The 12188-nt window shown below is 34.6% G+C and overlaps 1 protein-coding gene across 2 annotated transcripts in view; it reads right to left on the bottom strand.

Annotated features, from left to right (window-relative positions):
* Positions 1–1122: 1122 nt before the first annotated feature.
* LOC118744227 (D-beta-hydroxybutyrate dehydrogenase, mitochondrial) overlaps positions 1123–12188 on the bottom strand; it is a 209044-nt gene continuing 197978 nt past the window's right edge. For both annotated transcript variants that reach the window (XM_036477102.1, XM_036477101.1), the window contains exons 4-9: positions 7880–8086; positions 6025–6178; positions 5802–5876; positions 5462–5643; positions 1501–1602; positions 1123–1363 (exon numbers count right to left, since the gene is read on the bottom strand). In XM_036477102.1, coding sequence (XP_036332995.1) covers positions 1172–1363; positions 1501–1602; positions 5462–5643; positions 5802–5876; positions 6025–6178; positions 7880–8086 — 912 coding nt within the window. In that variant the 3' untranslated portion in view covers positions 1123–1171. The remainder of the gene's footprint in view (positions 1364–1500; positions 1603–5461; positions 5644–5801; positions 5877–6024; positions 6179–7879; positions 8087–12188) is intronic.

The following is a 12188-nucleotide window of genomic DNA, read 5'->3' as shown; positions in this document are numbered from 1 at the left end:
AGGTAGGGGTTTTTTTGCTAAAAAAATACCTGTTTTTTTCCTGTTAAAGTTGGAATTTGTTTTATTGTATTAAAATGAGAATATTTTGGAAAATGAACTGATTTAGAGAAATTAAGATTTCCAATTAGTCTCGCGGATTCCACGGATCTATCCTTCAGGTAGGCATGCTGACAGAGGAGGGAGATAAGTCGAGTTATTACTAACAATCGTATTTATGGTTCGATTTGGCTAGTATTTATTCGAGATATATATATTTTCGCAAGGCTAAGTTCGAAAAATTTGGCGATTTTTATATATCTTTTTTGCTGACGGTGTTACTCCGAATTTCCAATTGACATAAAAATTACGAGAAATGTGCCCTATTTAAAAATGACATAGGAAAACGAATTTAGTGGCACTTTTTCTTACCTCATTGGCACAGGTATTGTTTATTGCCCAACTTTGTCATTAAAATTTGTGTCATTTAATGCCTAGTGGCAATCCACTTCGCTCTGGCGTCGAAATTTAGTTTAGACGAAAGAAAGCGCACACCGAACACAACTGTACATATTTAATTTTTAGAAAACTAATTAAGCTATCCAGAAATTCTTTCGATTGTTGTTTGTGTTCACCTTTATTTATTGAGTATTTTTACACTAAAAATCCAAAACAAATTTTTGATCATACTTTTTCTTACTGAGTAAGAGCTTAAAACCTATACAAAAAATACACACATAAATTAAAAAAATGCGTTTTTAATAAAACTCCCGAAATCATATCAATCATAAAATTATTTATAAATGCGCGCTGCCTTTCAAACAAATAAAAATTTATAGTTTTTTACTATTGTATATAACAAAAAGTGCAATCCAAAGGCTTATAAGAAAATACACAGAAAATAAATGCTTGTTTAGTTAGTAAAACTTTTACTTATTCATTTAAACTCTGGCTAAAACTACACGTTTTAAGTTTGTGTGCATTCATTTGAATATGTTTGCCTTTCATTTTGTGGTAATCGATTTTATTGTATGTAATATTTTAAAACATAATTTTTTTTACTTAAATGATCACAAAAATATATATATATATTTTTTTTTCAGTGAACTCTTAACGCCTTTTAGTATGGATGAGTGTCGTCGCTTCTTTTATTCATTTTGCCATTTCAGTTGCTGTCGCGTTAATGATTTTGAGCTTAAAATGCACCCTGTGGACGCACCCGCTTTTTAGGTTCGGCAAAGATGATTTCATACAATGCAGTAGGCAAGTGTTCGGCTAAGAAAATTTGTACCTTTTCGCGTGCGGTTACCGGAGTGTAGCGTGCCATGGGGAAGGTGCGCGAGACGGCATCGATCAGAACGCGTAAAGCGGGTTGAATATCGGCAGTCTAAGCAAAAAAAAAAGAAAATAAATGTATATGAAAAGCATTAGATAGCAGTTCTTATTCAAATAATAACAATTGGTCTAGTAGAACATCCTAATAATACATGCTTAGATTACATCTTTGTTGCTCCGAGTGCTTACCTCTCTCGAGTACTTTTCCAACGAGGTCATAGCAGCTTCATAATAATCTTCACCATAAGTCTTTTTCTGTTCGGAGGTCAATTGACTCCACATTTGTTTAGCCTAAAAATAGAAGGAATATAAGTATAATTGCTTTTGGATCGTACAGATTAAACGCAAAAAATTAATTGATATCTGAATGCAAAATAAAATTTCTAAAAATTTAAGTTAATGTCGCTCAATCAAATTAGGACCTGTTCGATTTCGAAAACGAGACTGATCTCATCTTATAGACTTTTTTAATTTTTCGGTAATTTCTTCACTCAATTCTACTCAAGTCATCGACAAGAGCTAGAATCCATCAGACGAATAGGATTGTCATTAATACGCAACTTTTTCAAGAAAGCTACGTGAAAAGTAATTTTTTGAAATATGTAAAGTTTGCAAAGTTGACATTTAAACAGATTTTTTTTTTGCTCAAAACCTAGATGTGCCAGAAAACTTTCGGAAATGAAAAATTGAAATTGTAATCATCATACAAAAATTAATAAGATTATGTCAGTCCCGTGTTCGAGTTCAAATTCATACAAATTTTGTTAAACCGACTAATTACCATACAATTTATTGAAATAAATATTTTTGTCTAGATTCTTTGTTATTTGTCATTGCATGTTTTCCTTAGTCGTTTTTGACTTTTTATACCCGAGCGCACTTGTGCACAAGGGTATTATAACTTTTTTCACATAACGGTTGTTTGTAACAGGCAAAACGAATCGAGATAGATATAGACAAATGTATACATAAATGATCAGGATGAAAAGAGAAATCGATTAAGCGGTGACTGTCTGTCCGTCCGTCCGTCCGTCTGTGCACACGATAACTCGAGTAAAAATTGACATATCTTAACGAAACTTGGTACGTGCACTTCTTTTGGGCATAGGACGGATGGTATTGAAAATGGGAGAAATCGGACAATAACCACGCCTACCTCCCATATAACGGTAATTTTCAGAAATACGAAAACTGCGATATTTTGGTAACTACTGAAGATAATTCACTCAAAATTGATAGTTACAATGATTTTTAGACGAAAGATAAGAATATTGAAAACTTTTGGAAAATGGGCGTGGCCACGCCCACTTATGGTTTCATGTGTATATCTTGGTAACCGCTGCACCAATTTCTTCCAAACTTGGCACAGTTGTTGGTCCTGGTACAGCATAAAAAATTGCCGAAAATTTTTAAAATCGGACGATAACCACGCCCACATCCCATATAACGGTAATTTAGAGAAATACAAAATCTTCGATAAATCAATAAATATTGAAGCTAATTTATTCAAAATTGATGCTTGCAACATTTCTTTACCAAGAAATACGTTAATGGTAAAATTTTGGAAAATGGGCGTGGCACCGCCCACTTATGATCACATATATGTATATAGGTAACCGTTATACCAAACTCGGTATGGTTATTGTGCTTGCCACATAAAAGTAAACCATTGAAAATTGTTGAAATCGGAATAAAATTACGGCCGCTTTTCATATAACGGTAAATTTCAGAAATGCTTGAAATGTCAATATTTCGAAATTTAAGGACGCTAATTTACTTAAAATTTATACACCCCGGCTTATCATGTAGCGGTAGCTTTTGGAAAGGTGGAAAACATATATTTAATACTTGCGCCGGGTATTTAATGTTCGGCTCCGCCCGAACTTAGACTTTCTTACTTGTTTTCGTTTGCGTTAGGTTTCTTTATCGGTACTTGTTCGATTTTTTTATCGTTAAAATATATTTATCGCCGTTGTTGTTTTTTTTTATCATTATAGTTATCTATTTTGTTTGATAAAACTTATATTTATCGATTTTTCTTTATCGTTTTGGTATCCGCATAAGTAAGTTACCGTAATTTTTTTTTATTAGCTGGCAAACGTTAATGTTATTAAATATTTTTCGATTTAAAAATTTTTGATGCTGTTTTTTACATTATTATCGGTGCCTATTTATTGTGATTGCTATCGTGATCCAGTTCATAATATGGTTATGAGTATTTGATTATTCCTTTTTTAAACTTTCTTTTTGATTATGACACGGTTATAGATAGGTTTCTATTGTGTTTGATTTATTGCTTTTTGTGATGACTGTAAATGGTGTTATTGTTGCTAGATTTATTAATAATTTCTACTATCGAAACCCTAAACGATACTTTTCATCGTTATCGAAATTTGTTTTATTATTGAAATTTTTATGTTCATCGAAACGATGTTTTGTTGTCAATAATTTTATCGTAATACCTTGTCATTGACGATTTCATGATTCGATATCATCATAGCAAATCGATATTCGATCTGCTGTTATATTTTTTTGAAGTATTTATTGTTTTTAACTTTTTTACCGTTTCGCTAGATATCTAATTTTGTGGTTTTTGGTATTATAATAATTATCGTTATCGATCTGTATGCATTAGGGCCGTCCAAGAAAATGCAAAGTCGGAATTTTAAAGCTCTCGCCCCCTAGGATTGTGCTATGCCGAAAAAATATACCCTATTTTTTTAGTCTGAAATCAAAAAATATATAGAGGTCGCTCAAAGCGCTCAACTTTTCCATGTATGTATTTTATATGAAAAAAAACAACTATTCGTAGAAATGGTATGGAATTCTTGAAAATAAATATTGTACGTTCGGAAAAATGTGGATCTCTTAAGGAGGCTTGCAATAATAATACCCAATTGTTTATTGAACCATTTTTCAAGACTAACGATATTTAATTGAAACCCCCATTGTATTTTTTGGGGTTTTTGGCAGATCTATAAATTATAGTTACAATGAAAATATGGTTAAATTAACAACGCGGATTTTTTATAGAAAATCTCCTGTAGAGAAGTAGAGTTTTCCTATCGAAAAATATTGATTTTTAAGAATTCTATACCATTTCTACGTAAAATAGTTTTTTTTTTCCATATAAAATACATGTAAACCTTTCAGCGCTTAGAGCGACCTCTAAATATTTTTTTGATTTCAATATAAAAAAAGGGGATAGTTTTTTTTTGGTATATAACAATCGTTGGGGATGAGAGGATAAAAATTTCGACTTTACTTTTTCTCATGCATTTTTGGACCACCCTAGTATGCATACATTGTGTTAGTTATTGTTATAGATTATGAGACGTTTAATTTATATCGATCCCCACTAACTTTATTTTTAATGGCGTTTTTATTGCTTTTATATTTATCAAACATTTTTTGTTATTGGTAAATTATTTTATCGATACATTTTTGTATTTAATATTTTTTATCGTTTTAAATTTTTTCACCCTTAAGACTATCGTAAAACATCGATGGGCTTGACTATCGATAGTTTGGCAGCTCTACCCCTTACTGATGGAGCGTCTCACCTTGTTCTTTGCAATAATTTTCTTCACCTTTTTATTTTACCTTTGCTTTCTATAGTGTAAACCTCTAATACCATGCCATAGTGCTATTTTTGTATATCTATCTTAGAAGTTATTAGTCGCCCACAGCAGGTGGTGGGAATCACACAAGTAAGCGCGCCATAATCTGTTCATCTTTATGGAGGTCCATCGGGGCAGCCACATATGCACGCCAACAGCATAAAACCCAAACAAAATGGGCAACTGGGCAGACCAAGGATATGACCGTCATTAAGACTCGTAGGTAAAGGCAAATAATACTAACTGGCGGAAAGCGCACTAATGCAGTCAGTCTGCAGCTTAATGGCTGTCAGTTAGTTGCCAAGTTTGTTTTAGCCACAATTATGGTGCCCAAGTATGCACCGTCTTGAAAAAAGTATTAACTAAGAAAATTATAAAAAAAATTAAAAAAAATGAGCGACTCTTTCAGGGACTCATTAAAATCACTGCATGGCTGCGATGTTGCAAAGCACATTTTCCTTATGCAGTCTATCGCCGCGGTGCGTTCTTAATACAATTTAACTTTATTTTACCAAACACTTGTTGCTCACCTGTTCGCGCAATTCTGTCTCATTTAGCCAACCGTTGCCGGGCGCAAATTCACCGGCAGCCACCACAGACACATCGACACCACGTTGACGCATCTCCTGACGCAAACAGCCGGCAAAGCTTTCAATAGCCGCTTGAGTGGCGCTCTGAATGCCGCGTACAGGTGCAGGGATTTTGCTAAGGCCTGTAATTAGTAGAGTGTATATGGTATATAGACGTAAGCATGTAGTAGTAATAATAGTAGAAGGAAAACAATGCAATGCCATGGTTGTTGGTAGCAGATACTTTATGCTTAATTAATAAGGGTAATATTACGGCTAGCTCTGTCCATGCATTACACACCTGAGGTCAGGAAGACAACACGTCCCGTCGAGCGGCGAATTAGTGGCAACATAATCTGGGTCAAACGTGCGGCACCTGTGGGAAAATTTGTTCAAAAATGTTTTATAAAGTCTCAGTAATGCATAGAAACTTCCGATAAAGCTTTAAATATATTGTCTCGGCTTGAGTCAGATGTCTTTACTAAACTTTTGTTTTCTTATGCTTTTCGCTAGCTTTTACTCACCCAACAAATTCAAATCCAATGACTTGCGCAATACACCAAATGGTATCCATTCAAGCTCGCCCAAAGCAACCCAGTGAGCACAATGTACCACAGCCCACAAGCCATAAGCGCCATCGGGTAAATGCTCGGAAATGTAGACAGCAGCTTCGAGGAGCTGAAAGGAGAATAGAAATTGTAAAAATAGTAAACAAATAAAAAGCAGCAGCACAAACGGACTTTCATTAGAGGTGCTTTATTTTCGCAAAATATGTTTATTTGATGGCCGATTTTTATAGGCTATAGCCATGAAATCGCTTTATTTGAATGCCTAGCTGGTTTATGACCGAATTTCCTCGAAAATACTGGCGCTTTTCTGAGATTGAGTCCAAAAGAGCCTTGATTGCCCTTCGAGTAGAAAATATGAGTTTTGTAATTAAAAAATTGATGGCCATTATCTGTAGGCGTGAGCTGATACCTCATGCTAATGTCGTCAGGAGTTTAACTAAAGCAGCTGCCAGTCATAGAGGGCTTAAGGAACGGATGGCCAACAAAGCGACCAAAGAAGCCGCCACGCTCTATTTTTGGAACTTGATTCCGTTCGTAAGAGAATTGTGTGAAGGCTTGATTTTTTTAATTTGCCTAATCTTTGCTAATTTTTTTTTTATAAAAATTTTTTGAAATAAACGTAGACAAATTTGCCATTAATTAGAAAAAATATTATTTGGGAGACATTTTTTTTGCAAGAAAAATTTAAATTTTCAGAAAAAAAATTTATTTATAGAAAAAACCATTTTTCGAAAGAAAAGCAATAAAAAACATTTAAGAAAAAAAGTATTTGTTACAAAAAAAAAGTTTTTTTGGATAAACAATATTTCTTAGTAGCAACATTTTTAACAAAACAAAATAAAACTACATACCAAACATAAGCAAACTAGTTTTAAGGAGACAAAATTTTATACGAAAAAAAATATGAAGAAATTTAATTTAAAAAAAGATTATAATTTATTAGGATACTCATACGTTTTTTATCAGCTTAAAAAAAAATGACGATTCTCTCAATTCGTCGTGTACATTTTTTTTGTTATAGGCTTACAGTCCAAAAGGGTTAACCGGAGGCATTTATCTTGCAATCTAAATTGCATTATAATGAAATTAGGAGAGTTTTCAAATGCGCCTTTTATCTAGCTTTTTGAGTTGTTTAAAAGCTCCATCTAACTCCTTTGTTTGACAGATTTCCCTATTTTTTAAGAAAAAAAATTCATTAAACAGCAATAGACGATTTTTTTCCACTATTTAAATCAGCGTCGACCAGAGATGCTGCGAATTAGATACAAAGTGGTCCATAGTAAACTTAGCAAAACTTTAAAAAGCTCTGACCTCGAGTTTTGAAGTAGTTAGCTCTGCAGTATAATGAGCATGCATCCTTTGCAAGTTACCTTAAAACAAAGTCGTGATTCGGCACTGCCTGTTGCGGGAGAAAAGCTTATTAAGCGTAACGTGGGAAATTAGTATGCACATGAAAAAACCCTAACAAACCTTTAGACGTGGAGAACTCCGCCGTGCCTTTTTCTGTACAAAAAAAAAGTTAGTTAAAACATAAAGAAAGCTTTTACAAGCTAATCGAGGGGATAAATATGGCTGCTACAAAACCATATACGGCTTAAATTACTGAAAGCTTTTCAAAGCTGTGTTCCCATGAAAGGATGTGCCAGCTTTTGGCTATTAAAAAGTTTTGTATGCTAAAAAGGATTTACCGGATATGAAAAATCTTAGATTTTAGCCTGTCTATGGTGCTCGCTGCTTGTTTTCTAAAGTTGTTTCTCCTCCCATTTGGCGCTGTTATTATTATTATGTACAGTTTGTTTTACATACTCACCGATTTTTCTGAGCTAACATCCAAATGCAACAATTTCAAACGAGCGGAAGTTTCCTCCTTCAAGATTTTCGCCTCATCCGATTCTTCGATGGGTACACTGAAGCCAGCATAAATGGTGAAGCCTAAGTCATCGAGCTTTTTAGCCAAATACCAGGCGATGGGAGTTTCACAGCCAGTGATAAGCACACCTTTGCCATAGGAGGAAACCTGTGGAGTACACAAATAGGAAAGACAAAGAGGTGTTGACATATTTGATGTTACTTGAAGGAAAAAGGAGATTTTGTATTTTTTCAGGACTTGTCGATATTTCCTAGGAAACTTTCTGGATTTTTTGGATTTATCCGAAATTTTTAAAGTTTTCTGTTTTTATTAGTTAGAGTGAGTAATTGAGCTAGTATATAATTGAGTGGGTGCGTACGGGGGAGAGTGAGTGCGTGAATGAATGAGTTAATTAGTGAGCGGGTGATCAAATAAGTGAGTAATTCAGTGAGTGTGTAATAGAGTGACTAAGTTAGTGAGTGAAAGGTTAAATAAGTGAGTGGAAGGGTGAGTAAGTTAGTAAGTAACAAGTAAGAGCAGCGCTGTCTTCGGCTATGCCGAAGGCTTCATACCTTTCATGAACATCTGCAAATTTTACTTTGACAGATTACTGCTTTTGAATACATCTGCATACATCGATAGAAGAGTTACATACTTATATAAAAAATCCCATATAAACAATCAGAGGTATGGAAGATATACTTTATATGGCACCAATCTAAGTGATTTTCACTGCTATGTGATCGGTATGTAAACCGGTAACACAATTTATTGGGTTTAGTTTCCTACATAAAGGAGATATATGGCAAAAACTGGTATCTGAACAATCAGTGCTATAGGAGATAAAGCTTATACAGCATAGATTTTGACGATTTTCTCAGTAGACTTTGTATTATCTATATATATAAAAATGGTGTGAAAAATGTATAGTAATTCATCAATTCAGAACGGTTGGGCCGATTTGGCAAAATTTTTTTTTCACTTGTTCGTAATTGCCAGGAGCAGGTTTTTACGAAAGAAAATTTTGGGAAAACCCTCCGGTGGACCAGGGACCAATCTATTCGAAAAAATCGTATTTATGGTCCGATTTGCTTAAAATTTGGTACGTAGGTAGCTTTTTGCCTATGTTAGCATATAGGGTCCTTTTTTTCGGGAAGTGGACCAGGGACTGATCTATTCTAAAAAATCGTATTTATGGTCCGATTTGCTTAAAATTTGGTACCTAGGAAGCTTTTTGCCTAGATTAGCACATAGGATGCTTTTTTTCTGGGAAGTGGACCAGGGACCGATCTATTCGAAAAAATCGTAGTTATGGTCCGATTTGCTTAAAATTTGGTACGTAGTTAGCTTTTTGCCTAGATTAGCATATAAAATTCTTTTTTTTCCGGGTAGTTTCACTTTATCTTCTTATCCGCCATGTTAGCTATCTGACAGAAAACGTGTTTCGTATTTTTTGTTGTACCAACTTTTTCAAAAAAAAAGTCCAGCTTTTGGCGTTGGAAAAATAAAACAAAGGAAAGCCAAACATAGAAGTAGAGAATTTGTCTAATATTTTTAAATAATTTTCTTCATAACTGCTGCTTCCGTGGATATTGCAACACACGGAATAGATGTAATAATGCAGCTATAGGAGCCACCTCATACCACAGAATTTATCGTCCGCCTATTTAAATAGTAGGGCTCGCTTGAAATATGTACATGAAGATGTATGGAGGTGCGCACACTACACCAACTTAATCGCTCCGACCAATTAGTTGTGGTGCAATGGAAAGACTAGCAAGCCCAACTAAATCGGCGGCCGATAAAGTCCGTTGTGTACGATGGATCTAAAACATTTTAAACAAGAAATATTGCAGTCACATATTCGTTTTTAAGATTTTTATTCATGTGATTAGTAGTGGCAAGAATGTATGTATGTATTAAATACGTATATCTATATATATAAAAATGGTGTGAAAAATGTATAGTAATTCATCAATTGAGAACGGTTAGGCCGATCCAGAAAATCCAGAAAATCCAGAAAAACTCGAAATATTTGAATTTTTTTCGACGAAATTTTGTATTTTATCGCATGATTTGATGATTTTGGACAATGTTAAGGTGGAAAATTCGTTGTGAAGCTTGGAAAATTTCGGGTAATTGTGATATTCATTGCGAACATGAATCAATTGGGAACAATTTTCTCCTAAATATGTTTCATAACCGATTCGAATGGTTACTGCTTTTTTGGAAAGGTGTTTAGAAGGAGTGCACAAAGTTTTAATTTTCCTGATACGTGGAGCAGGGGTCGAGCTACGCTAAAAAATGCTTTTGGTACGTAGGTAGCCTTTTGCCTAAATTAGCATATAGGATCCATTTTTCCCGTTAAGTGGGCCAGGGACCGATCTATTCGAAAAAGTCCGCTTTGCTTGAAATTTGGCACGTAGGTAGCGTATTGTCTGGGTTAAAATATAGGATACTTTTTCTGATAGGTGGACCAGATACCGATCTATTGAAAAAAATCTTATTTATGCTGCGATTTGCTTGAAAGTTGGCACGTGGGTAGCTTATTGTCAGGGTTAAAATATTAGATACTCTTTTTCTGATAGTTGCACCAGGGACCGATCTATTCCAAAAATTCTTATTTATGGTATGATTTGCTTGAAATTCGATATCCGTATTATAGATATGCGTAAAATAGAATTGGGTCATTGTTTTACAGTTCGAAAGGTGTTTGAAGGCGCCGCAAACATGCGGGTATTGGCTATTTAACAATAGTTATTACACACGCCAACAAAAATAGAAACAAATTTGATGCAGCTAATGTTAACGCTATTTTTGACGTAAGCATAAAGTTTCGGTCAGCTCCAGATTATAAGAAAAACAAGGTCAGTGTCAAAGAATCGCGATTTTGCAATATTTGAGAAGCTCTAGCAAAGAAACAAAGGGTGGTAGAACCTTCCACTTAGGCTTAGATTAAAGAAAGAAAATTTCGGCTACTATCCCTGCAAATTCCTGCACCTTTGCTTGATGGTCACTTATAGTTATTTGTTGAACAGGAAAAACTGATTTTGGGAAGTTTGAGTACCTACCGCAATTAAGAAAAATTCCACTTAGGCTTAACTTAAGGCTTGAACTTCTGACTTCAATCCCTGAAAATACCATTCCTGCACCTTGACCCTGCGGTCCTTGCTTTACGTTGACTAAACAGAATGTGGATCAATGATACTCACCAGTTTGGAAATTGCCACCAACTAGACTATAAAGATTCAAGAACGATTCACTATCGAGCCGCAAGGACTTCTTCCCGGTATAACGCTTTCATCAGGTTATTTAAGACGGTAATGGAGGATATGCCTTCTGTCGACCACAAAACCAAACGTGAACGTGAATTGCTGGCGAAAACGTTGGACCAAATATTTCAATAAAAAACAAGTAAGAAAGTCTAAGTTCGGGCGGAGCCGAACATTAAATACCCGGCGCAAGTATTAGATATATGTTTTTTCACCTTTCCGAAACCTACCGCTAGATGGTAAACCGGGGTGTACCAATTTTGAGTAGCGTCCTTAAATTTCGAAATATTGCAGTTTCAAGCATTTCTGAAATTTACCGTTATATGAAAAGCGGCCGTAATTTTATCCTGAATTCAATAATTTTTAATAATTGGCTTTTATGTGGCAAGCACAATAACCGTACCGAGTTTGGTACAAATTGGTATAACGGTTACCGATATACGTATATGTTATCATAAGTGCGCGGTGCCACGCCCATTTTCCAAAATTTTACCATAAACATATTTCTTGGTAAAGAATTGTTGCAAGCATCAATTTTGAATAAATTAGCGTTAATAGTTACTGATTTATCGAAGATTTTGTATTTCTCTAAATTACCGTTATATGGGAAGTAGGCGTGGTTATTGTCCGATTTTTAAAATTTTCGGCCATTTAGTATGCTGTACCAAGGCCAACAACTGTGCCAAGTTTGGAAGAAATTGGTGTAGCGGTTACCAAGATATGCACATGTAACCATAAGTGGGCGTGGCTACGCCCATTTTCCAAAAATTTATAATATTCTTATTTTTCGTCTGAAAATTATTACAAATATCACTTTTGAGTGAAAACTCTTCAGTAGTTACTAAAATATCGCAGTTTTCGTATTTCTGAAAATTACCGTTATATGTGATTTGGGCGTGGTTATTGTCCGATTTTTTTAATTTTCGGCCATTTAGTATGCTGTATCAAGGCCAACAAGTGTGCCAAGTTTGGAAGAAATCTGTGCAGCGGTTACCAAG

This window comes from Rhagoletis pomonella, unplaced genomic scaffold (genome assembly GCF_013731165.1).
Source record: "Rhagoletis pomonella isolate Grant_MI unplaced genomic scaffold, Rhpom_1.0 Rhpom_scaffold_00008, whole genome shotgun sequence".
Taxonomy (NCBI): Eukaryota; Metazoa; Arthropoda; class Insecta; order Diptera; family Tephritidae; genus Rhagoletis; species Rhagoletis pomonella.
The sequence above is the reverse complement of the archived record's forward strand: the minus strand, read 5'-3'. Positions and strand labels throughout refer to the sequence as shown.